A 26,759-nucleotide genomic window follows, 5' to 3' on the forward strand; every position below is an offset into this window, starting at 1 on the left:
AGGTTTATAAAAATGGTCTTTATATTTATTTATATATGGTCTTAAATATTTATATATAATTTTTAACCCAGTAAGTAAGAAAAAAAGGTTATTGGCTATTCTAAATTATTAATGTTTTCCAAAGTTCAAAAAAACTATATTTCTTGCCAGAAAATAGCTAGGGTAACATCTCTGCTCTTGGCTCTCCTCCAGCTTCATTGTTCGTCCATAACTACATGGGCCGCTGCTACTCTAAGATATTATCGACAGCTCGTCCTCCAGCGAGCGGCTGACTGACTGGCCGAGCTCACCAGTGTGTCCTTTACCCCCCTCCCCCCTTGCAACCCCACTCGTCCTTTCTGCCTTTAATGCCGGCCATTGTCCACTCGAACTGAGGATCCTGTGGCTGCGCTATCCTAAGCCACCGGCATTGTTGGACCCTGACAATGGTACATAGAGTCCATTGTTCGGTCCCTGAACACAAACACGGGGGGGAATATGGCATGGCTGATATAGCTGGCCACACATCCTGGCCACAAGCCACCGGCCACCAGCCTCCTTGTTGCTGTTGACTTTTCGAGTTTGGCAAGGCGCACAATGGACAAATTGATATCCAATAATTTAATTTTGTTATCCATTCAGTCGCATGTTGGAAAATAGTTTTGTAATTTGCACTCGGCATGTGTGTAACCGATATTATTGTCCCTTCGTGGGTGTGAGTCGCTGGGTCCTTTGGCCATTGTAAAGTTTGGACTGTGGAAATGTGCTGGTCATGTGTGCGAGTTTGTGGGCATTAGTTTTAATATAATTTTGTTTATCGTGTCGTGTGTCCGAGTTGGGAAAACAAAAACAGCTCGACCCGTTTATGTGTAAAAGGATTTCACACTTTTCCGCACACGGTCATGCGGAATAGTTATCCTGGTGTTTTCCGGGGTTCATGTGGCATTGCCCTCAAAATAGTGGCAAATAGATAATGATGATACGGATTAACGCTTCGCATTATTATAGTATTCGGCCCTCGTGCATTGTGATGACCAGTTGGGATTTTTGGGTCGTGGGTGGCCTCTACAATTGGTCGTTCTTACAGTAGACTTGTATTTGTGGGGGGCTGTTTGCGGGAAGCCCATTGTTCTCGGGTTGAATTCTCACGATTATAAATTACGTGCTGTGAAAATTAAGTATTTACTTAGCCTTTCCTTGGGTCTTGGGCGATTGCCAAACAATAGCAGTTTTCAATTAAATATTTTTATTAATTGATCTGATTAGTCGGCCATTAAGCAGACCCCTAATCGATATAATTGGACCTCTAAGCGATTGAAAACAATGCGGGGATGAATTACATGTTTAGCAAAACAATTGAATTGCCTATTCAATATACTCAACAGTTTAATATAATATTTTTTAGTTATTTTCTTTTTTTATAATACAAAAACATAATTGTGTTGTATAAATCCTTTGTTATCAACAAGCATTTTAAGGACTTAAGTTTCTGTATAGGTTTTCCATTCTAAGGTATGCATCAAAGATGTTCCCATAAAAACAAACGTCATTTAATTTCTTCATTTAGTTTTATTGAATTATTTTGTAGATTTATTAAATACTTTAACACAGTGTTTGAAATATACTTTATCTAAGACATAATATGATATTTAATATAATTTTATATATACGCTATTTGTTTATATGGTACACACGGATATCTCATTTAGTTGGCTGTGACCAAACAAAATCTTAAACAATAATCTCATCTCCTTTATTATATTAATTTCAGCTAATCAAATACATCTTATGGCTCTTTACTGGGATCGAGTGTATGGTTTTCTTAAATTGTAATTTATTAGATATATTTTTATTACGTTTTCTATGTTACAATACTCGTGTTAGAAGTTCAAAGGTAAATATAATTTACACTTAGTTTTAGGCAAAGCTAGGACAAATCTGGAATTTACACGGGGAAAAATATGGTTCTAAGATCAAGAATAATTTTTTTTTTAATTTAAGTCAAAAGTAGTAAAAATAATAATAAAAAAAAAACAATATAGTAATTTTTTTCTTTTAAAGGAATGAATATCTTGTTAATCAAACAAATTTAATATTGGAAAAATTATATAGAATCGAATCGAATTTAAGCAACAAAATAAGAAATGTAACACTGCGATCCTAGACTTTTATTCTCGACTTTAGAAGTGATTTGTTTTCCCCAGTGCTGGGACACCAGGAAATCTTACTCGAAAGGCCTGAAGACGGCGGTGCCGTTGGCCTCAGCCTCGCTGCCTCAATCCTGGGAATCCCCGGCGTTGCTGGTGCGATCCAGTCCGATGCCACCTGCTCCATTGGACTCCGACTGCTCGATGTCCGCCGCACTGAGCACTCCTGGCAAATAACCAGTTCCGGCGTAGGGAGCAGTGAGGAATCGCTTGGCATGAGCCTGCATAAAGGGATGGTAGCGATGGGTGGGGGAGCCGAAGACGGAGGGCGGTACGAGGGGGGAAAAGGCGGACTTCATGGGAAAGGGCGGTGAGGGCGGAACCTGTGGCGGTGTCTGACCCAAATCCTCGCCAGCCAACATGCACTCCATGGCCTGGAGGACGTCGCCGCGGAATCTCTGCATCAGTTGCTCCACATCACTGCGCCGGCGATTGGGAAATACCCTCATGAGGACATCAATGGGAGATCTCTGTTGTTGTTGCTGCTGCTGCTGTTGTTGTTGGTGGTGCTGTGAGATGTGATTCTGTTGCTGCTGTTGCTGTTGTTGTTGCTGCTGCTGCTGCTGGTGGTGCGGCGAGTGCGCCGGTGGGTGGTGGTGGGCAGGCAAACCGGCGGCGGCCAGGAACTGCGTGTGATGATATGGCAGGAAGCCCTGGGCATGACTGCTGCTAAAGGATCGCAGCAAGTGCAGATTCTCGGCGGGCGTATTTGGCGGCGACTGACTGTCCTCCTTCTTGAGACTCAAATTCTCCGGCGTAGCCTCGTCCGGCGCCGAATCCACATCCAAATCGGATTCCGGAGAGCTGGGCGGTCCTGTGCGGGCGGGCGACAAGCTGGCGGTCAGATTGAAGAGTCCTGCGACCTTAGGACGGGGACTGCTCGGCGATCCGGACTCGGAGCCCGTGTCCTGATCGGTTTCGTTCGACAAGGCTACGCCACGTTTGGAAACTGCAAGAAAAGATCGCAGAAAACACAAGAAATTATAAATCAAATGCACAAAGATATTTTTTTAGTGGCATAAAGATAGTTTTCGTTAAATAATTGCTTTATTAAAACCAGATATCGTATTCCACTCACTGAGTGAGTCAGGTACCAAGTGGAAACTGTGCGGTTTTCCATTTGTCAGTTCTGAGCAAATAAAAGTATCAAATGAAAAATGGGAAAAAATGTAATCAGGGGCATCGCAAACAAAAAAGGTGGAGGGAAAAGGGGATCAGGATGCGTTGACATGACAACCTGGGACAACCTGCTGTTTTTTTCACAAATGAAACAAGCTATATGATATTTTTTTTTGTTTTCATCTACCTCTGGTTTTTTTTCGCGTCTGTTTGATTTTGCAGTTGACGAAGCCGCAGTGAAAATTTAATTAAGTCGAGGGTGCGTGGATACCAATACCCAATACCGAACTCTGTAACCGAAAATAAAAATTCAAGCGTGAAATCGTCTTGGATTTCAGTGCAAATAAAGAGTCTGCTACTTAAATAGACAGGTTTTGTCGATTGATTCGCGTGAGAATACTGGTGTGTTTTTCTTTCTCGAACAGAAAACAAAAAAATCGTCCTTTAAAAGGGCAAACAAATAAAGACAAGTGAGGCCGAATGGGAGGGGAGTATCTCACGTTACGCCCTGCCAGGACCCTCAGCATGGGGGTGTCTTACCCCCCAGGACAGCAAATAGTCCTAATGAGTGGGTGAGGCCAAAAGGTCTTTGATATCCTCAAAAGACTTTGCAACTGTTTGGCGTTTAATGGGGGAAGACGGGATGGTAAGGCAATCTGGCTGCGATGATCTGGTTAAAAATGATTGGCTTACAGAGGATAATAACAAATAATATTGGATAATGTTACAATAACTTTTATTGTTTAGCTCTAGAGAGGGTTCTTTGTGAAAAAAAGAAAAGAAGATAATGCCCAATTCTTTTGATAAACTGTTTGGTTTGATTTTTTGTTATGCAAGTGTTTTTCAATACGTTCAATAATAAGATTACATATTTATTACAAAAAGAAGAACCTTTTTTGTTAAAAGTTTGTAAGTTTTGTTATTAAAAATGCACAACACATTTTAAGACTTGAATTCAATTCCGAAAGCAAATCTAAACTTAAAATTCTAAGCACCTGAAAATTTAGTGTTTTCTAAATATTAAACACGACTTTGCATCTTTATTTACAACATTTTTCGGTGTTGTCTTTTCTAAAATCTTTTTTTTTTTTTTAAGACTCCCTTTAATATTGGAAAAAACCTCTTAAATGGGCATGGCAAGTCAAGTACTGACTTCATAACGAGGACTTTAACTTAATTGTTGCAATTTGAGCTCCTTAATGTCCTGGTGTTCCCTGTTTATTTAATCGCAGCCCCAGAACGTTTTCACGCGCTGTTTGGTAAAGTGCACGACTGCAGCTTGGCTGGCTAAATCTTTGTCAAAACAACGCCTACACCTACACCCCACACACTAGCACCACTTCGCCACTTGCACACATGCAGCTATGCACATGCAAGCGCGAGTGTGGCACTATATGCACCGCTGATTTCTTAACAATCGAAAACAAATTTTTCTTAACGCGCTTTTCACTTGCCGCCCAAGATTTTGAAGCCCTCTTTTGCACGAGGCCAGGCGTAAAGGGCTTTTTAAGGGTCTACACAGGAAATAATTTATAATAATTTATAAATGTTTCTCTGACTCAAACCAAAATGGTCAGAGAAACTAAACTATTGTTACAAAACTTTTAAATTACTTGGTATGAAAAAGTAGCCCACAAGATGAGAATTAAATAATACCATGAATGTATCAAAAGAAAACTTATATATGTTGAAAATAAGACCTTAGAAAAAAATAAAATAAAAATATAGGGCTTATATTATATAGTATTGAATTAATATTTATACTTTAAAACTGTCTGCAATTTTTTCAAGACACACTTCTTAAAACTAAACTTTCTGTTTTTTTATTGTGAAAAATTTAAAATATAAATTAACTTTGATAGAATCAAGTCAATCTCTAGAACTGAATAGTATCAGAACGTTGAGTAAAAAGAAATTTTTTTTCGGTGTAATCTTTGTAATATTATTTCTTCAACTTACCGGGACTCTCGTCTAACTCGGTTCTCGTGGGCGAGAAGCCCACGCTGAGGTGCTCGGACCGGGTGCGTCCTTCCGTGTCGGATTCATTGCCATTGAACCGCTGGGACGGCTGATGCTGATGCTGGTGGTTGTGACTGTGGCTGTGGTTGTGTGGCTGCTGGTGGTGCGACTGTTGCTGCTGCGATTGCTGGTGATGATTGGGCGTGGAGCTGGCCTCGAAGCCGTCGCTCGGTGGCGAGGGAATGCCGCCGTGAAAGACGCCGTTTTGGCCCGATCCTCCACTGGCCGATCCGCCGCTGCCACTGTGATTGGGACTGTGCGGCGTGGGCGTGGCACTGTCGCTGCCATTCTGCTGGCCAGGAACCGAGGTGTAAAGGAGACCCAGTTCGCGGGCCTCGTTCTCCTCCTGCGCCTGCTGGCGACGGAGGGCGACCTGCAACAAGGAGGGAAAGGGTGGAAAACGGATCTTGGATCAGTGAAGTGTATTAGGGAACTTGATTAAACCATCAGCTGCTGTATAAATAGCCTACAATTTTGCTTGTGATTTAAATTGTAATATTTTTAAAAGGGTTTTAAGCCGTCACTAAGTTTCCTACTAGAAAAAGTGGTATAACCTTTTAAAATGTCGTTTTAGGTAGGTCTAAAATGTAGGATAAGATTAGTAAGAAAAACTTTTTCTTTGTTAACGAAACATTCTTCTTAATAAAGTTATTGATATTGGTGATACTAGTTAGTGATACTTTAAATTTGGAACTCTGAAGAAAAAGTTTTCTACGACCATTTTTCTTAAATTTAGATTGATTTGTCATATTATTGTATCATTATTAAAGAAAAACTAGATATAGCTTTTAAGCCAAGTAAGGATTTTTGCTTGAATAGAGTTTTGTAAAGTCTTCATAGTGTTACAATGACAATTAGTAGTTGTTTAATTATTTTTCAATTGTCCAGATTGTTGTATATAACTCTATGCAAAACCCACCTGAGCAGCCATGACGCGTTGGCGTTCCGCAATTAGCGTGCATTTGGCGCAGACACAATCCCGCCAGCGGCAATACCGTTTGTGACCTTTCAAGGCGCTGACCTGCAAGGGTTCGAAAGAAACGGAAATGCATTGAGTGTAAGTCCCAAAATTGCAGATGGCACAGTCTCGAAGGACCTACCACGCCATGATTCCTGCAGCGGGCGCATTTGGGAGTCCTTTGATAGCGTTCCGAGGCGGCTCTCAGGAAAAAAGCAGGTGGCAGTGCTCCGAGCACTGGATGCTGGGACATCAGGTTTTGCATGTCCACACCCGACGGCAGACTCATAACGATTGTGGAATTGGATTAACAAACTATGTATATTTTACTCTTATTGAAGTAAAGAACTTCTAAGCACACAATTCACTTTGGTTTTTGTTTGTAGTTCTATTGTTTTTACTGCTGGTTAGTTTCGTGTTTTCGTTATATTTTATATATCAACTATTAATTTCCGTTGTTTATAGTTGAGACATATTTCTGGGGATCGACGCGCGCGCTGACGACATGACACACTGAGCCCTCGATTGCAACTGATTCAACTTTTTGGCCAAAAGGCCACAGCGCACGGCAGCAAAATCGACGGCGACGTTCAGCAATGGCGGCAAGCGGCAACATTTACCAATACAAAAGCGGCTGGCGAATCGAGGGTTGAAAGTACACACAGCCGAATGTGTATATATGGGATTTATCTGGAGGATACGGACGCAGATTCGGATTCAGATTCAGAGAGTGTTGCAACCACCTTTGTGTGGCGCAGCTGCCTGCGTCGGCGTTGCCGTTGGCTGCAACGCCGGCAGCGACGGCTGCAGAGGAGCTGGCAATTAAGAAAAAAGTTTCAAATCTAATTTGGTACTGTATACAAAATTGTGCACTCGAGGCGGCGGCGGCGACGGCGGCGTTCGGCGGCGACGCGGCGTATGAGTAATGTGGAGGGAGAGCACTCCGGTTTGGTTGGCCATATGATGGTGGTGGTGTTCTATGTCTATGGCATGGTGGTGCTTTAGTAGTGGTGCACTGGTGGTTGTTTGGGGTTTCTTTCATTTTCTTTGTTGCCTTTGTTTCACAATTTCTTTTTTATTTTTCCTCGCTGTGTGTGAGAGCACTTTGGGCCCCGGGCACTAATGGAATAGCCAACCAAAAGCGTTGTTGTTGCGACCTCGCCGCTGGTTGGCATGGCTAGCAAGCACACACACGCACACACCCATACACACTCAACTGACACAGTTGGCAGCGCAGTTGTTGCTTTTCGAGTGGCACCGAGTTTATGCTCGGGGTGTATCTAATATTCCCAGACCCCTATATATTCCTTGAACCTCCCCCCCTGGGGCAAAAAATAAAGTTTCGGCTTTGGCTTCTGGCACATAGCCACTTGCTTTTCATTTCCAGCTGCCGCTGTTTAAATGTCTGAAGTGCGTGCTAAAATCTTCATGAATAAAATCACCTAGTGCAGATACCCAAATAATTGTTTATTTGCACATTATACTTGAAGTAATGCACAAAACGTAAGTGTACTCAATTGGTTGACTTCAAGGTTTTGGATAAAACTATTGTATGCAAATTTTAGTTGAGTTTATTCTTTAAGTTTGGCTATTTTAATTGTTTGAGATTCACTTATAAAAATGTGCTTTGTTTCATAACTGCTCTAAAATTACTGTTCAGCTTCACTTCATTTAATTTAGTTGTTATTTCAGTAATATAAGCTTTGTTCTAATCCATCATAAGTTGTATCTACCAGAAATCAAGACATTACTACAACAATTGTAGAAAATAAAAGTACAATTAAATCACAAGTATAATTAAATTTATTAATTAATATGTTTATTTTAAATAATAATTTTAAATTGTTACTTTAAGAATTTCAAAAAATATGTGTAAAATTATAAAAAAGAATCATTTAAAATAAAGCTTCCTTTACATAATGTGGCTTGTATCCTGCTGCGTTGGAAAGAGACTATATATGTATAATATCTGTTTTTTGGGGCGGTGGGTCGCTCTGGCCTATTGGAATGTTACAAAATAATTGCAATTGAAACAAACTGTGTACGAGTGTTGAACAAACGAGACAGTCACGTGTGCGAAAGAAGCAGCGACATTACATTGCGCGCGCCTGAATCTCTCGCTCTCCGCCGGAAATGCTCTACCTCGCTCCCTCTCTGCTTTTTTTGAGTTCCTCTCCGTGTGATTCTCCCGCTCTCTTGGAGAGACTCCGCCTACCAGAAGGGGCGGAGCCATGCCTCTCACACATACACTCTGCAAAAAGAAGAACATAAAGCGGCAACAATGTTGTACAAGTTGGCCAAAAGAAACAAGTTTCCAGTCTGTCTGTGTTGTGGTTTATATGTTTGTATGCAGCCTAAGGACCTCCACACACATACCCACACGCTCTCACTAAAACTGGGGGCAGTTCCAGTTCCACTGACTTTGTCTTTTTGGCCAGGTCACAGTTCTTGGCAACAGTAAATGGCTAGAAGTTGCTGCTTTTGCTGGTGTTGCTGGTTTTGCTGCTACCGTGGAGCTACTGGTGTTTTGCGCAGGGCCAATTTCTCGCATTTTAACTTTGTTTAAAGTACGCCTATATACACAGACTCATTCACACACGCACACACGCGCGGAGACAAGCTGCCCTGGGTGGCCACTTATAAAGTGTTTTTACTGCGACCAAATATGCAAATTAGTTGAGCAGCGCTGGAGATGACAACTTACTTTGTTGTTGTTGTTCCACTGAGAGAAATATATATAAAACTTTAACATTTCATATACAAAGTGGTAAAGAAACTTGTTTAGTATGACACTCACACATTCGTATATATATATACCTGAAAAATAATAAAAAAGATAAAACATAATAAAGTTAAGTTAACAGTTTAAAGTGGGTTTTTGTTAGATTATTTTATATATATATAAAAAAAAAGTTTATAACTTTTAATTTTGCAGTTAAATTAATAATATAACCAAAAAAAAAAAATAATAGTTTTATTATTGTTTTAGAAGGGCGCAAACCTTAGTTATATTAGTTTTAGAGAAGAGCCTTATAATTTGTTGGTAACTAAACAACTTTTAACGCATATCTTCCTTTTTTGTCCTTTGTGTACTGCGAACAACAAAAGCTGAAACATGTCCATTATGTCGACGGCTTGGCTGTCTCTCTTCACGCTTGAGCGGGTCCCTGAAGGCGGAAGGGGAGGGGCTTGGGCAGGGGGTGGCGATACGGTGGGGGCAGGGGGAGAGGCGGCGGTCCAGTACAAACAATATAAGGCGCGCACACAGTGGCACAAAATAATAATCAACAGCCAAGGCAACATGCGCAGCATGGCAACAACAATGGAAATGAAATCAACAAAAAATCATAGCAAGAAATGGAAATCAATCAAAAGAGATGTATGGATTTATAAATACCCTTTGCAAGCCAGAAATACAGATAGATTCTAGAAGAGGGATAAACAAACAATTACCCAATGTCTTGTCAGGAATGCAGACAGTTCATTTTAGTTTGGAAATAATTTTGTTTTAATTTCATTATTTAGTGAAAACAATAATAACAATAAATTAAAATATTTGAAATTAAGGCATAACAAAATAATTCTAGTTATTTATAATTTATAATTTATAAAATTTGTAATTCATTTCACAACCTTCTTAATTTGTTCTTAAAAAATAAAATAGCTTAAATTAATTTTTATAGGCGCTAGGAACCCCCAATAAACAGCAAATAAGCAGCTTACACAATGTTAAAAGAAACTCAAACTAATAATAATTGTAAAGGGTATTTAACAAGGGTATTTAACAAGGGTATTTAATTCGAGTAAAGGAAATGCTGATCTTGGGCACAAATAGAAGACACGCATGTGTTGTTGGAGATGTAATAAGTAGCCGTTGGCAGGGCCCTCTTGAGGAGGAAAGTTGAAATCACTCCGGGATCATTGCTACTTTACTTAACCAGGGTCTTGACCACTCGCTCTGTGTGCCACACACTCGCATCTCTGGGCTCTTTTGATGACTCCGACGGACATCTCAAGTGGCCAACTCAACTGCTTCTGATTCAGCGGGTAAGACAAAAAAAAACAAAAGGGAGGAGGAGTACTTGGAGGGGGAACAGTGGAAAAGTGCCTTAAAATGTTGACAAATATTTAACATGCAGTGGCCGCAAAATTATTTGATCAAGACCCCCGAAAAAATATATACAGAGAAAGATCTTTTTACCCCGACACACACCGAGATATTGTACAAAATTAAAACTGAAACTTGAAGACATGCGGCTAATGAGATTTCATTGCGTCATTTCCCCATTCATACAATTCGATTGCGATTTGTTTGCTTTGTGTTTTGTTTTTTGGTTTTTGGATGTCGGTTTTTGGTTTTTGGTTTTCGGTTATGGTTTCTTTTTGGTGCCGCGACCCCAAGCCAATATTTGAGCAATCGTTGAAGTCGATGATTGTCTCTAGTTCTGTAAGGTCTCTAGTGGGTCTTGTGTGGGTTAGCCAGGTCGGAATGCCCGCCCAACTTCCCCTTCGGAACTTGGAACTGTCAGCGGCAGTTGGTTTTGAACAATGCAGGCGACGGCGGCACTCCAAAATGGACAGGGTCGAAAAAAGTTAATTTAATTTCGAGTGTGTGCAACAATTGTCGTACGTCCTTCATCCTTCGTCCTGGGCTTATCCTTTTCAGCTCGTCTCCCTCAGCTCGACAATAACAATCACAGATAGAGACACCAGCCCCGCCCGCGTGTTTTGCATATTGTTTTACAAGATTGCAGGCTTTGGGATTGCTGCTCCTTCGACTTATCTTTGACGCAAAGAAAATCTCATTAAATAACTTCCTGCGCTTTCAAGTCCTGCCAGCATCCTGTGACAGTCTCTCTCTCTCTCTCTCTCGCCCCATCTCTGTTGCTCCTTTGGCCTGGCCAAAAGCTGAAACTTTGAACTCTCTTGTATTCGGATTCGTTCAGCGAGCCATGAAATTACATTTTGCTTTTCTTGCGGCGGAAGTCTTCCTCTTGCGGGAAAGGCAATGAAAAAAGAAGTGAAGAAAAAGAAAACACCGACCGGAAACCCATGGAAACGTGAAATTTTGTTAAAAGTTCAAGGAAACTTTGTGTGTGGCTGGTGGCTGCCATTTTGTTAACTGAAATCTTTGCTGGCAAGTTGCTAGAATTGTGCACTGTCATATGCAGATGCACACAGTTGGGGTCAAAATAATAGCAATGACAAAGTTTAAAATTCCGTTTGATAACCTTGGGTTTCTAATTGTTGAATTTTAAGTTTATTATTATAAAATTTGAACATTTAATAGTATCTAATTTCAGCAATAACAATTATGTTGTTATTTGATATTTTTTTACACATTTTCATTTTTGGTGCAAATTAAAATCCCAAAAAATAATCATTTAACTTATTCCGTTTTTTACGTAGTAACAGTAACATTTGGAACAGATTTCGTGCTAATATTGTGACAAAAGGATTGGCCCAAACAAACCTTCTCACATGACACACGCCAAATGTCCAAAATTACCTGAAATCAGGCTCACAAAAAACTTCATATCACATTCACAGTTCGAATGCCTACAGGAAACTCGAATTTCAAACAATAAAAGGCTCAGGGGGCTCACAATTTATACAGTATTGCGAATTCCGGCAGCCAAACATTTGACACCACCGACAGGACGATTATGTAATCGTTAACTGCAGTTTTCCAATCTAAATCCCCTTTCTCAGCCCAGTAATTTGAGATATCCAACACATTCTCTTCCTGACTTTGGCCATTGACACGCTCTTCAGGGTGTTAATATAATTTTCACCCAACAGTCTGCATATATATATATTTTGTATAATTTTTCTAATAACACAACAATAACACAATGCCGGGGGAGAGAAATTGAGAACTCCGCAGCGATGGTAATCATGACCATTGTTTGGGGTACTCGCATAAACACTGTTTCCGATTGCGACCTACCCGACGTGTTCGCTATTTTTTAACCCCGCTATCTAACCCTCAGTTAAGGACTCGCCTCCTTTGAATAATAATAATAATAGTTGTGAAGAGCAGTATGCCCCTTTGAGGCAACTGTTGTTAGTTAAAGGGCGCGTGGTTCCCAGCGAACCATCGGGTTTTCGCCTTACCCAACTACTATCCAACATATACACATAATATAGTGCTCGAAATCATCCCATAGTAATGACATCTCTCGGTCGCCTGCGGCCGTATTTAATATTGAACTCGACGGCCAGCTGTGAATTTTATTTGATTTAATTAAATACGACTGCATGGGGTTGCATAATGGCCGTCGAATTGACAGTTGGCCACTTGGATGGCTCCTCATTTTAAAATGGGTGAAAGCGGCTAGCGATTCCTGTTATCAGCATTAGCTATTTACTATGTGCGTCGCTATTTCAAAAATCGGGGGTTTGGCTTAGCCCAGAGAACTGATAAGGGGTCAAGTGCAATGTCATGACGAAAAACAGATTTTTATTGTAGCTGGTTCATACAGAGAAATTATTAGCGCAGAAATAAGTTAAATACTGTTTATTTGGCGTTTATTATTAAATATGATCTTAATAGTTTCCAAAACCTTGTAAGAACTCCTTAATCAGAGGATAAAATCCAAAAATACGACTAAGTAATTGTGTTTACTTCTGTTTTATCAAAAAAGTAATGAATGTACATAAAATCTTGTCAATTTGTTTTAATCAATAGCTCTCTAATGAATTTATAAAATGAACCCCAATGTTTTGAGTTGGGAATTTCCTCAAGTGCAGATTAAACTTTAAAAACCATCTGGAAATTCATCATAAGTTACATTACAAAACTCATAGAGAGAATAGATACACAATAAAGTGTTTTTGCTACGAAACAGGAAATAGTTTACCTCCACATGAGTGATTTAACGTGAAGATAACTAGTGACTCAATATCAGCAACTAATGCAAAGTAAAGCTTTAGTTCGAAGCACTACTGGCAATAGTAAGCACTAATCACAAAATCTATTCAATAAACAAGTTAATCAACAAACAAGTTTTGCATAGCACATAGAGCTGAGCAAATGTTCGATTCCAGTCTGTGTAAGTCTGGGTCTCTTTCGAGAGTTATCAGCTGGCGGGAATGCAATTAAACAATGAGCTTGGGAACTGGACTGGAGCGATAAGCTGGTGAACTCTTGACACACAGAATCTGGGGAGAGCATAGAAATGTAGCTATATAGACATATAGACATCGAGCGATCGGCGATTAGCGATCATCAGTGGCTCAGCTATAAAGCCGGGTACTTAGCCGACGGCGCTTCAGTTCAGAACTTCATCTACAACGCGATCGTACAATATAAATATAATCCAATATGCTCAAGTATCTAATCGTCGCTCTGGCCCTGTGCGCTGTGGTGTGTATATAATATATTAAATAAAAAGTAACAGAGGCGAACTACTCATAACTGGATGTTTACATTAGCTTACAATAAGTTAAAACAGTAAATAAAAACAGTACAAAAAGAAACAAAACTATTTATCTGTTCAAATCCTTGCTGAAAATAAAATACATGTAAAAATATTGAAGTAAAAGTGCTTTGAAAACGGTTGTATATGAATTTTGGTCTTGCTTTTTTCTTAAAAGCTTAGAATTTACATTTACGTTTAGTAAATCCAGATGTTTACTCTTGTGCTAAAAATATTACCAATTAATTCATGCTTATAAGCATTGCTTCATTATCTTTTACGTTTGCAACGTAATCTTTGCATATTTAAAATTTAATTTATTATATTTTTGTATATTTATACTGGCTAAAAGATTTAGAAAACCAATTTAATAAAATACAGGAATTAAACAGTGAATCAAAGATTTTGCTCGAGATTAGAAATCAGATTAGATTTGAACCAACACGGCTACGAAGTTGTCTTTAAACTATTTAAATGCCTGTGATACTTGTACGAAAACATTTTCAATACTAATACGTAATATTTTATTTGATTATATAACTTTTAATAGATTATTAATTTTCTTAGTTGGTGTTAAACGTTCGACTTTGTCATTAGACATAAAATAGATTAAACTTATAATTAATTGTTTGAATCGTATTTTAAATAGGCCCATGCCGATGAGTGGAAGCCCAAAACTGGCGAGGAGATCCGGAACATCCGGGTGGAGTGCCTGAAGGAGACTCCCCTGAGCGGTGACCAGATTGCCCAGCTGAAGAACCTGGTCTTCCCCGACGAGCCCGATGTGCGCCAGTATCTGGCCTGCACGGCCACCAAGTTGGAGATCTTCTGCAGCGAGCAGGGCTACCATGCCGACCGCCTGGCCAAGCAGTTCAAGATGGACCTGTCCGAGGAGGAGGCCCTCCAGATTGCCCAGGGCTGCATCGACGACAATGCGCAGAAGAGTCCCACGGACGTGTGGGCCTTCCGCGGACACCAGTGCATGATGGCCAGCAAGATCGGCGACAAGGTCAAGGCCTTTGTCAAGGCCAAGCAGGAGGAGGCCAAGAAGAAGGCCGCCGCCTAAGATCCAAAATAGTCCCTACCCCCACCCCAAAATAAAGTGTGTGTCAATCTATTGTGCTGGAATGCAAACATAGTTTATTGTTTTATAGGCTAAGCAGGGCAACAGGCAAAACCACAATACAAGTGCACCGAACTACGATTACTGAGCGTGTGGGGGTCAATTGGAAGGTTTGGGTTTACGGATCGGGGATCCTAAGCTGCCCAAGCTACCTAAGCATCGCCGCCCTCCGATATGGTCTTCATGGCCACATCGATGTGCTCCACCAGCGGCAGTCCAGGGTCCAAAGCCGGATTTCGGAAGCTCTCCAGGAAGTAGCAGGTCTCGGTTCCACCCGGATTGGGGAACTCCTTGGGCAGGAACGAGGGATCCCGCGGCTGCAGGTCAAATTCAAAGCGATCGTGCTTGGTTAGCCAACTAAAAATAGAGAGCAATAGGTTCAGAAATATTTTACACAAAACTTTAACCATATTTTTAACGATTAAAAAAAAACTTTAATTAATGATCAAATATTTTTGCAAATTTCCAACTTAAATTTTTATGTTCCAAAATTAAATTAAACTAAATAACCGCTGCAAAAATAGAGCTTTGCCTTAGTGATAAATGAAGTATTTTTTTTTTAAAGAACAATCCAGAATAAAAGTTTAATACTATTTTTACTGTTTGAAGGAAATCGCCCATGTTTAAAGTTGACCTCCTTGGGAGTGGATTAAATTCCAAATAAATTTTTAAATGTAATTTTTTTAAACAAAGTAATATAATAATATATAAAACGTTTTAAAAGTTTTACTCAAATAAAGTAGACCTTTAGTGCTTTTTAATTTATAGACTTCTGAGAAGCTTGGTTATTCATTTACTTATTTTCGTCAATCCAAAATATTTAAGACTTACTCCTTGGTGGTGGGACTGACATTGATCTTGAGCGCCTCGCTGCCGGACTCGAACTTGTTGGCGATGGTGACGCTGTGCCCAAAGAGGCAGTACCTTGGCATCTTCCTGCCCACCACTCCGGCGAGGACGGTGCCCGTGTGCAGGCCGATTCTCATTTTGATTTGCTCGCCGTCGTGGGTGATGTGCTTCGAGCAGGCATCGATCATCTTGAGGGCCATCCAGGCCACCTTGTGGGCATCGAATTTGGAGGCGCGGTGGAGGCCACTGGCCACACAGTAGGCATCCCCGATGGTCTCCACCTTGTACACGTCGAAGAAGTCGCAGAACTCGTCGAAGTCCTTGTACAGGCCCTCCAGCATGCTGATCACCATGAAGGGCGTGGCCCTGGAGCAGATGCTGGTGAAGCCGACGATGTCGCTGAACAGGATCGTCACGTCCGGATAGGTCTTGGCGTCGATGGAGGAGCCCAGCCACAACTTCTCGGCTATCTCGGCGGGGAAGATGAGGTGCAGCAGGCTGACGTTCTTCTTTCGCTCCTTGGTCACCGCCGAGTTGGCCTCCTCGATGCTGTTCTTGATCTTGTCCATGCGCCGCCGCAATCCGTCCTGTGCCCTGGCCTGCTCGCCCACCAGGATCACCTCCCTGGTGGCGTCGTGCAGCGGGATGTCCGAGATGAAGAGTCCGTTGCAGGTCAGGCCATCCAGGCCGTCCAAAAATGGCGAGCCAATGAACAGCAGCGAGTTCGACTCGGGGCAGTGCACCATCTGACCCTTGATCTCCAGTCCTATGGCCGGGAAATCCACTGCCCCTGGCGGATTATTCAAGCCAATCAGGAAGGGCGTGTAGGTGCGCCTCACAATGTCGCGGAACTTCATGGTCAATCCCTTGGGGCGCTTGAAATCGAAGTAGGTGCTCGCCTGGCATCCAAAGTCCGCCATATACGGCTTGTACAGCTTGCTAAATCCCCTGCCCAATTGCACCAGCTCCAGCTGCTCGTTCATGATGAAGTGCCAGGGGAACATCTTGCAGAAACTGGACGAGTTCATTTGCAGGTCCGAGGCATTGCTGGAGTTGCTCCTCTGCACGGTTTCCGGTATCGTTTTAATGGGACGACCCATCAGCAGGGTCTGCGAGTTATCCTTGACCAGCGAGAAGAGATAGCGATAGCGACGGGCATCGCCCTCCACGGGCTCGATCTTGATGTTCACATCCACCTTGTAGAGCATGCGGGTGAGGGCCTTCAGGGAACCCAGCAGCAGCCAGGCGATCACCGGTCGCTCCGAGGTGAAGATCAGCTCTCCCTCGCCGGCACATACAAAGCCAGTATCGGTCACGTCCTCCTGATTATTATAGTGTTTTTTTTTCAATTGAAAAGTAATATTAATGGGTGTTAATTGTGGCCTACCTCCTGCAGCTTCAGCACATCGTAAACCCCATCGAGGGAGCCCAGAAACTCCTGCAGATCGGTGCCCAGGCAGCGAAAGGCCCTTTCGATTATGCCCGTGCAGCAACAGGTGATTAGCTCCTCACCCAGAAGCACCAGGATTTCGCTGGCACTCGCCTCGTCCATCTTCAGAAGCAACTCCTGAATGTCCGCCAAGTAGTCATAGTTGGCGCAGCTCTTGAAGGTTTGCGGATCCAGTTTTCTAGGGGAGTTCAAAATAAATTAGTATACGAAAATTACAAACTAATGCATCCGATTACAATGTTGTATGTCATAGCAATTATTTATTAATACCTAAAAGTCTTTTTAATAATTTTTAAATTAAAGTTCAATGGTTCTTAGTTTTTTAAGATAGATAAGTATGATACAAACTACATGTCTTAAAAAAAATCAGTTCAACCAAATCAATACATGCAAGTAGTTTGTTAACCGGGTCTTTTGTAAAATGTTAAATGATTGTTTGTAACATTTTAAAGATGTTTAATTCTGTTACGTGTATATATTCGTTTTGAAATGGTCTTAAAAAAAAAAAACATTTTTTCCAAAACATTAGATCTAAAGTAGTACCTTAAACTGTTGCTTTTGCTAACCTAAATCAATAAATTAATTGAGCTCAGGGCATACTTAATCAATCTAATTGCTCTTACTCACAGTTTGTGAATGTTGGGCCAGTTCTGGCGGTACTTGGCCACTAAAGAGGTGACTGCCGTGTTGAGATCCTCGTTCGACGGTGCAGTTAGCAGCTGAATGGCCATCTGGAGGTGCTTGAGGGTCAGGGCGTCGTCCGATAGCTCCTCGTCCTCTAGTGGCCAGTGGCCACCGGGTTCGGCGATGACCGAGGGCTGACGTGTCAGCGAATCCGCTCGCCTGAAGAAAGGACACGCCATGTTGCGTGCTCGCTGCTCAAGTGGCCTCTATTCGATCTATTTTGGGGATTGAAAAGGAGTCAGGGTATTGGTGGCTATATCAACAACTCAATTATTGTCAACAAATCAATCATTTAATATTTTGAAACTTATTTCCTTTTTAGGAGCTTTCAATAAACTTTTTCTTTAAGTTACATAGTTCTTATTTGGATATATTTGTTTAAGAGTTCTACTACTTTATTGGTTATACTTAAATTTGGTAATACAAAGTAGCAGTTTCAACCTTAATAAATTTTTTTAATTATTGTTTTTATAGGATCCATTTGACTAATATATTATAAAATTGTTAGTTAAACCCACATGAATGGGTATCTTGTAAATTTAGTAAAAATTTCCCATTTTGTTGCATAATATTAAACACAATCAATAGGAAAATAATGAAAATGTAAAGGTGAAGCACTTTGGCTAATTGCAAGCCATGAAATGACACTTGTAATACTTGTGAAACCCATTAAGGTCTTTTAATAAACCTAAATAGAATTTCCAACTGAGATACTAGTTCCTCCTTAGAGATTCTGCCATTGATTCGTTTATTTTCCGCCCGTGGCTTTTCTCTGCTCTTTTCTCAAGTTCAACGTGCACTTGTGTGAGGGGGTGGTTGGGTGGATGGGTGGGTGGGCTGCTACGTGCGCCACCCACTGGCCCACAAAGGCCCATGTCCCTGCAGTGTCTTGTGTGCCCGACTCGAGTGGCTTGCCTCGGAGGTCAAGTGTGTGTGCCAGTCTTTCTTGGCAAGGCTCCCACTCTTGCTTTCGCATAACCATAATTATATTTTGCATAATTTACGAGCAGCGTGTAGGTGCCACTTCTCCAGCTGCTTTCACCCAATGTGTGTCACACTGGTCAGCTTTAATTTCCACCACCTCCTGTTCCTTTACAGGAGTGTGTATTTGCTTACAGGAAGCCCCCATGGATACACAATTTTCCAGCTCTGGCACAAGGTTTTTCCACTTGGGGCACTTGTAGTGCTAGCCATAGTATACTTTTGGGCTTAAACTCACCTGGATTATTATATTCGAATTTGTTCACTTGCTTTCCTGCCTTATTTTAACTACTTTAAGGTGGCCAAAATGGTTGGGGAAAATTCTTGGTGAGCTGAGGAATTTTCGCACGCCTGAAAAATGCCACAACTCGAAACAGAATGAACTTTTTGGCCAAAATAAGGTGGCGAAAAAGTCTAAAGGCCAGCAAAGCTCCGTGGAGAAAGCTTTGCCAAGTGAAAGTGTACGTGTGCAGAGATTGTTGCATTGTTTTGAAGATACAAAGAGAGTGTGAGAGCGATTGCGCATGTGTATCTTTTGGATTTAGTTTGATGCTGTCTGAAAAGCTTCATTCCCATCGGTCACTTCTCAATTAACCTGTTGCGTGAGCAGTGCTCTCCCAGTTCCCGCTTTCAACCAAACAACAAAGGTAGAAAATAATCAATCTGCCCTCCTCTATACGTAAATGTATCTGTATCTGTATCTGCACTGGTGTGCCGTGTATCTGCAGAATGCTGCATATGCTGCACACACCACATGTCCGGCTAAAAACTTTTGACTCTCCAGAAATCGGAAACTTTTCCGCGTTCGCTGGACTTCAGCGAATCGAAAATGTATATGATTCGCCGTACGCCTCAGTTTATTGACGTTGGCCGCCCGTGCGCAACGTGTTCTTTTCCATTGTTTTCCTTTCTGGGGAGGGGGCCTGTATAGTTTATTTTGTTTATTTCCGCTTACGCGCTCGCATCGTGTGAAAGTGCAGCTTGGCTAGACTTTTTTGACGTCGCTAATAGTTGCAATTTGCACTAATTACGGCGGATATGAACGATTTCGGGCAGTTTGTAAGTGCTTGAGGTTCTGCTACTTTAGTTAGCCTCTATGTTTTTAGTGATATACATAGCTATAATCATAATATTATTTTGAAGTGCGTGCACTGCGGATGCTTTATCTAACCGCAGAAAGTGGAACTATAAAAGGAACACAAAGCTTCGTCCTTGACCTTGCACATCTCGCAGGTTCTCTGGAGTACTCTCAAAGCTCCTGCACCGAAAGTGAAAGTTTGAAGGCTGCACCGGCCCTTTTCTTTTTCCCACCAAAAAAAAAAAATTACATTTGCTAATTCTTTGCCAATTTACATCTCCATAAAACGATTAATGTTTGACGAGGGACTTGGCCATGCCAACGTCAAGACCTAATGCCCTAATCTAATCAGCCCCAAAACGGTTCGATTTACTTAATCGCTAGTTTGGACCTCCGTGGTCCGTTTAGCGATAATCGCTTGGGCTATTTTAAGTCCAAGCAACATGTGAAACCTCATCGGATTTAAAAGCAATTTTTGTATAAATGTATTCTGATAGTTCGCGATAATTACTGGGAAACAGAATGCAATCTGTAATGTCTGTTCAAATAAAAGCATGCTTTTACAAGAATTTTAAAGAATATACAATTATTCCATAAATTACAATACAAATTAAATATATATATTTTTTATCTTTTGTTCGCATTTCACATTTCTAAGATTAAATGTTATATTCATTCCTTACATCGAATGTATAGCATGATAATTTATAAGCTAGATTGTTCCAGCTTTAGAATTGAATATTATGATTTGAAAGGCGTCAATATTGTACTCTTTCCTAAGCTTGCCCTTATACGATGTTCTTTTATTCATTTTATAACCTGAGTTTTCCTTCTGTTAAAGGCCAAGGCCCAGTGCCCCAAATTGGTGCCATTTCTGGTGACCCTCATCCTGTATTTTTCACTGGTGCGAAAGGATCCCCAGGGAGAGCTATGGACCACAGTGCTCAAATGCCTGCCAATTGTGGCCCTGATGTTCTATGTGGTGGCCAAAGGAATAACGCTCAAAAAAGAGTAAGTTCAGAAACTTGGGTCAACTTTTGTAATTTAAATTACCAATTCATTTTCAACAGATATCGTCGGTCTCTCTGGATTCTTCTGGGCCTGGTTTTCTCCTGCGGCGGTGATGCTCTGCTCAATATAAATCTATTTCCCTTTGGAATGATCTCCTTTGCAGTGGCGCATATCTTTTATATCAGCGCCTTTGGCTGGAAGCCCGTACAGTGGTTGATTGGATTGGTCCTATATGTGACAGTATCATTTTGTAAGTTAACAAAAAATTATTATCTATTGCGGATTTAAGGTATCTTATATATTAAATTTTTTTAAAATTTTTCATTTGCAATTTGATTTTTATAGTTGAAAGTCTTAACAATGTTTAACTAAAAAGCAAAGGCACTCTGACCAACTAGGAACTATTTTGATTAAAATATTTGAAAATGTAATCATAATTTAGTAAGCGTTATAATTAATGCTATGATTTAACATTTATTTAATTTAACCATTAAATATTAAGTAAAAGTAAAGTAAGTATTTTTTTACTTTAAATATTCCATATTTTTCATTAGTGCACCAAATCTAATCCCCCATTAATTTTGCAGTTGTTTACTTTGTGCACCAGAAACTGGACGAGATTCTCATAATCGGAGTGCCCATCTACTGTTTCGTGATAACCACAATGCTGTGGAGATCCCTAGCTAGAGCTGTGGACTCCAGGAACTTTCTCACCATATTCTGCGCCATTGGGGCCGTATTATTTGTGATCTCCGATGCCCTGATAGCGATTACCATGTTCGTGGGCGTGCCCCTGCCCTGCGCCCGCCTCCAGATCATGATCACCTACTATGCCGCCCAGTTTGCCATCGCGCTGAGCACCGCGAACGATGGTCCTGCGGTTCGTCAAACTTTTCGCAAGAAAATCAAGTGAAGACAGTGTCCAATGCTCAACTGCTGGAAAACCATAAACAACATGAACGCAACCACCAAACTTAGTACTTCCAGACCGTCTAGATTAATGCCATTTAGGTGTGTTTGTTTCCTCACCCCAGTAGCTTAGTGTAACCAAATATTTGTTTCGATTTGTTTTTTTTTGGTGGATGTGGAAACGGATCTAAGTAGAGTTTATTAGATGTTTGTTGACTTGAAAAAATAAAAATATATAAAATGAATAAGTTGTGAGTTTTAGATTCGTTTTTGATAAAAAGTATATTTTTAACTTGATTGTTACCTTGTAAGTTTAAAATGTTTATTACAAACTTCATTAAGTTTACCAATGAGGCAGTCAGTAGACAGATATTTGCATAAGAATAGTTTCAACTAATCACTGCTGTCGCTACTGAGAGTATCATCTGAGCTGGATTCCACGCGAGCGTTTCTCCCACGTCCTCGCGCAGGAGCCTTCTTTTTGGGGGCCGTCCTGGCACCGCCCTTCTTTGTCCTGGCCCCTTGGATTCTATTTCCCTGACCTTCTGATGGGCCAGCGGCCTGATCGCCTGGTTGCGCCGGTGCGTCCTGGTTGACCTGCAGGCACTCATTCAGGCGGTTCTCAAACTCGGTGACCACGGCCTTGAGTTCCGGTTTGGCCAGTTTGTTGGTGTTGCTGATGATCAGCTTGAAGGACTGGTAGACCTCGTCCACCTGCACCTTGTCCTTATAGTGCTGCATGTTGTCCATAAGTTTTCTCACCGCTCGCTCGTTGTAGCTGAGCAGACCGAGGCAGAAGGCGATGTCGCGCCACTGGCGCTCCACAAGGGTCACTGGGAAGCGAAGGCACAGCTTCTCCACCAGCGTCTCGATCTGGCGGTCCTTCTGGATGAGGCCCAGGATGTAGGACATGATCACGCGGTACTTGTCCTCGTCCAGGTTAAGGTTGATATCCCCCAGACGCGAGATAATGTCCGGCAGGACATTGTACAGAATGTTGGACTTGTTGGCTATCTCCTTGAAGAACTGCTTGGTGATATTGCGGATCTCTTCGTTGCCGTCCACAATGCACAGCGCCATGTCGGCAATTTGGCCCTTCACACGAATCATCTCGTTGAGAATCAGGTGAGACAGCATTTTGACGGCGGTCAGCCTTAGCTCGGTGTTCGATTCGTGCAGCTGGGCGTAGAAGTGACCCGTCCATGGCTCGATGATGTTCGGGAAACGGAACGTCAGGTCCGACAGCCCCACCACCGTGTTGCACTTGATCCGGATGTTCTTTGTCAGGTTGAGGATGTTCATTAGAAAACTCATGTTCGACTCGCAGAACCGGGAGGAGACGGTCATCAGGCGGGCCAGAGCCAAGTTGGCAGCCTGTTGCAACTTGGCATCGCGGAATTCTCCGGGACGCTTGCAAAAATCTATGATAATTGGCGATAGCTTGGCCAGCAGAGCGTCGGGATTGTACAGCAGCATTTCCTCACAGATGCCGTGGATTTCCTCTGCGATATTGTCCTCGGCCGTCGCCCCCACCAGGTCGTCGTCCGGTTCCTGCTGCGGCTCGGCCGCCACTCCGGATAGTCGCTTGCGCACCTCCATGGCTGACATATTGAGGGTTTGCCTCCTGGCCGCGTTCAGTGCATTTCCTGCTGCCTGTTGATTCCGATTCTTGCGCTCTTCGAGGGCAGTCAGCTCATCGCGATACTTCATGTTGTTATAGATGTCCATGTCCAGAAAGATCATCTCCTTGATGGTCATGTAACCGATACAGAACACCAATCGGGAGACCAGAAAAACAGGCATCAGACTGCGATTGGACTGGAACTGGCTATCTGGTTGAGTCTGAGTTAGGGGAAGGGTCTGCGAGTAGGGAATCTCCACGGGCTGAGATTCCAAAACGTTCTCCTGGTTCCCATCGGCTGGGGAGGATTCCAGAGCAGCTGCTGCCGCCGGCTCCTTAACCAGCCAGCTCTCGTTGAACCGCTTGAGCAGAGTCACCACCAACTGCTGGGCAATCACATCCGGCGCCTGGCACATCCTGTAGTAATACTCAAACACACTCATGGCCAGAGCATCAAAATCCGACAACTTTTGGTGAAAAAAGAAGTCCAGAAAGAGTCGCGTGATTTTTCCCACAAACTCCGCATCGCTGTTGTTGCGTTTATAGTACTTGGCATTATTGTTGGCATCGATCGAGTTGACCAGCAGCTGCAGACAGCCGGTGAAAATGCGAGGATCGCGGCGTACCCGCTCGCCGGCGGCAATGTCCTCGATGATGGTGGTGTTGGCCGAAACAATGCTGGCTTTTGATTGCGAGGCCATGATCAGGAGCTGAAGAGCAAGGCGCGACTCGTTGCTTGTGGTGCCCTCTAGCTTAAGAGTGAACCGCTCAAAGAGCACTTGAATGACAGCGGCATCGATGTCACCGCCCGCCACCCATTCGGCCATCAGGGACTCCAGGGCCGTGTAGTGGCCGTACTCAATCTCCGAGAGAAACTTGGACAGGTTCTGCACCACCAGGATGGCGTGAGCACGGCCCGATTGGTCCGTGGAGAACAGAACTCGCTTGTAGGCATCGCATACGGCATCACGCTTCTCCTTGTCCGACGACCAAACCAGCTGCAGCATGCGCTGCATTCCCGAGTCTGTGCCGTGAATTCCAAACATATAGCCGGTGGTGAAGAGATCCACCGCTTCGAAGACATCCGTGTTCGTCTTGGACATGAGCATTTCGTGCAGCTTAGGGAACGCCGATGTCACCAGCACTGCAAAGTCTATGCTGTCCTTGAGGAACTGCACGGTTTTGATCTGTTGCAGCATCTCCTCGCTCTGCAAGTAGAGTTCTGGTAAGTGAATATAGTCGAGTTATTTTTTGGGAAACCTACACTCTGTTTGAATCCAGCGGCCAGTAGGTGATAGGTCTTTAGCAAGGCCAGCACATACACACAATGCTCCTCGTGCTTCAGTAAGGAGCTGTTTAAGATTGGGAAAGATCCAAGTTGATCAGATATATTTAAGATCCAATTTCTGATCAGCAATATACCTCATGTTCTGGTTGCCGGCCAAAAAGTCAACCTTTCGCACCAGAACAATAACATCCTTGTAGTTCTTTTCGCGCATCAGCGGCACGATCCTCTCCAGCAAGGTCTCGTCGCTCTCCTCCTTGTCGAACTGCATGTCGGGAACTGAAAAAATTACAATCTCATGGTAAACTTGCAGTCGACGAAACCATTGACTTGTACTTACACTCCGTTAGGTTAGATTCGATGAAGGGCAGAAGTTCGGGCGCCAGGGTGCTGAACTCATCGTTGAGCTTCTCCTCCTGCTTGCGCTCTTCCTCGAGCACCTCATTCAGTTTCTCCATGGCCAGAACCTCGTGCTCATGCTTGGCCCGCAGCTCCTCCAGGGAAAGTTTGCTGCAATAGGGATTGCTCTCTAGGGCGGATTTGATCAGCATCATGGCGGCACGCCGCACCAGGGAGCTCTTGTCCTCCAGCCTTCCGATGGCTTCGTCCAACACCCTCGTCAGGAAGTTAAGCGGAATGGCATGCTGCACTTTCAAGTGGTGCCAGATGTTCAGCACCTTGGAGCGCACATGCGCCGAGATGTCCAAGATGTGGGCCACCAGGTGCTCGAGGAACTCGTTGCGCACTTCCTTCAGTTCCTCGCTTAGATCCTCCGAGGTCAGTTCGCTGACCACCGTGTCCCCGATGATCTGCAGCACACAATTGCGCAGCGTGTGCGACTGGCAGTCCAGCAGGTCATCGGCCAGCTTCTCCAGATGCGGGATGATCAGCGAAGGCGCGATGCTTGAGAACTCGGCCAGGAAATTGGAGAAGTGCTTGGACACCGTAGAGTCGGCAGTGTCCAGCTTCAGGGCATCCACGATGTTCTTAATTAAAATGGAGAACACAGACGAGATGCCGTACTCCTCGTGCAGCAGTAAAATGCCGGCGGCCACAGACGCGGCCGCGTGCTCAGTGCCGCGCAGAATCTGCAGAATGCGGACTGGGAAGGTCATGGCCTGGTTAAAACGCTTGATCGAGGTGCCCAGGATCTGAAAGATAGTGTCAAAGACGTTCCTGTTGTCCGGACGAAGCGGCAGCAGCTCAAGTGTTCGATAGCAGACATCGCAGAGCAATCTGTTAAAGGCTGACGATTAGACATTCTGTATTGATTCACCCAGTAGAAGGATACCCACGAAATGAAGTCATCCTCGGCGACGGGAGGACTCCAGAGATTCTCCAGCGGGCACTGCAGCACATTGAAGAGCTGCACGAGAAACTTGGAGCGCTTGGCGTCCCAGTTGGGAAAGTGCTCCAGCGAATCCGCCTGCTTCGCCCGCTTTTTCTGGACATTGACCTGCTGATTCCGCAGCGCCTGCTGAACACAGTTGTTGATCTTCTTGACCAGGCTCACTTGCAGGAAGAGCGTCATCTTGGTGAGATTCAAGTAGCTGCTGCGCTGCTGGTTGGACATGGGCTCGCTGGCCACCAGCAGTGGCTGAAGGTCCTGGAACAGCTTGTCCACAGTTAAATAGAGGAGATCGAAGGACCTCATCAGGCTCTGGCTGGAGCTGGCATCGGAACTCCGTGTCTCCAGGACCGAGTAGTATATGTCAAAGTGGTCGAACATGTAGAAAGGGTCGCCCATTTGGACTTTGCGCTTGCATTCTAAAGGGGGAAAAATAAGAAATTGAGTGTGTTCCAAACTGTACGCATTTAAAAAGGAAACCGCGCCAACGGGCACTCACCTTGCAGCTTTTGGGGAATTTCGGCGCTGCCAAATATCTCCTTTACGTAGTACTGATCCCCACTGGAGTTCTTGAGGTCCGAGGAGTTCAGCGGGAGCACAAACTGGAAATCGTGCGATTCCTCCATCACACGTATCTTTCTTATTCACAATTCAATATAAAAATATTATTCAGGATTGAGTGGCGTCGTTTACTGAGATGAAACACATTCGCCGCCT

At 43.0% G+C, this 26,759-nt stretch overlaps 5 protein-coding genes across 6 annotated transcripts; 2 read left to right on the plus strand and 3 right to left on the minus strand.

Moving 5' to 3' along the window:
- Positions 1–2,058: 2,058 nt before the first annotated feature.
- Positions 2,059–6,799, minus strand: LOC108148517 (doublesex- and mab-3-related transcription factor A2). Its single transcript, XM_017275554.2, has 4 exons — positions 6,425–6,799; positions 6,244–6,345; positions 5,265–5,697; positions 2,059–3,135 (listed from the first exon to the last, which is right to left on the minus strand). The coding sequence occupies exons 1-4, from the start codon at positions 6,569–6,571 to the stop codon at positions 2,255–2,257; spliced, it is 1,563 nt and encodes a 520-aa protein (XP_017131043.1). The 5' UTR covers positions 6,572–6,799; the 3' UTR covers positions 2,059–2,254.
- Positions 6,800–13,525: 6,726 nt separating this feature from the next.
- LOC108148741 (general odorant-binding protein 99a) lies at positions 13,526–14,837 on the plus strand. Its single transcript, XM_017275929.2, has 2 exons — positions 13,526–13,651; positions 14,353–14,837. The coding sequence occupies exons 1-2, from the start codon at positions 13,610–13,612 to the stop codon at positions 14,767–14,769; spliced, it is 459 nt and encodes a 152-aa protein (XP_017131418.1). The 5' UTR covers positions 13,526–13,609; the 3' UTR covers positions 14,770–14,837.
- Positions 14,819–21,026, minus strand: LOC108148738 (head-specific guanylate cyclase). Of its 2 annotated transcripts, none has more exons than XM_017275927.2 (5): positions 20,922–21,026; positions 17,753–18,024; positions 17,063–17,303; positions 15,658–16,997; positions 14,819–15,183 (listed from the first exon to the last, which is right to left on the minus strand). In XM_017275927.2, the coding sequence occupies exons 2-5, from the start codon at positions 17,986–17,988 to the stop codon at positions 14,979–14,981; spliced, it is 2,022 nt and encodes a 673-aa protein (XP_017131416.1). In that variant the 5' UTR covers positions 17,989–18,024; positions 20,922–21,026; the 3' UTR covers positions 14,819–14,978. The 2 variants fall into 2 exon arrangements, with proteins under 2 accessions (XP_017131416.1, XP_017131415.1); XM_017275926.2 differs by lacking the exon at positions 20,922–21,026 and adding an exon at positions 19,029–19,179.
- Positions 19,653–22,033, plus strand: LOC108148740 (lysoplasmalogenase-like protein TMEM86A). The gene is made up of 4 exons (XM_017275928.2): positions 19,653–19,849; positions 20,710–20,879; positions 20,939–21,129; positions 21,467–22,033. The coding sequence occupies exons 1-4, from the start codon at positions 19,829–19,831 to the stop codon at positions 21,790–21,792; spliced, it is 708 nt and encodes a 235-aa protein (XP_017131417.1). The 5' UTR covers positions 19,653–19,828; the 3' UTR covers positions 21,793–22,033.
- LOC108148737 (condensin complex subunit 1) lies at positions 22,025–26,750 on the minus strand. Its single transcript, XM_017275925.2, has 6 exons — positions 26,542–26,750; positions 25,990–26,461; positions 25,035–25,930; positions 24,832–24,973; positions 24,674–24,761; positions 22,025–24,617 (listed from the first exon to the last, which is right to left on the minus strand). Exons 1-6 carry the CDS (start codon positions 26,666–26,668, stop codon positions 22,182–22,184), a joined length of 4,161 nt encoding a protein of 1,386 aa, XP_017131414.1. The 5' UTR covers positions 26,669–26,750; the 3' UTR covers positions 22,025–22,181.
- Between the last annotated feature and the right edge of the window lie 9 nt (positions 26,751–26,759).

The sequence above is a fragment of the Drosophila elegans genome, unplaced genomic scaffold (assembly GCF_018152505.1).
Source record: "Drosophila elegans isolate 14027-0461.03 unplaced genomic scaffold, ASM1815250v1 contig_476, whole genome shotgun sequence".
NCBI classification, from domain to species: Eukaryota; Metazoa; Arthropoda; class Insecta; order Diptera; family Drosophilidae; genus Drosophila; species Drosophila elegans.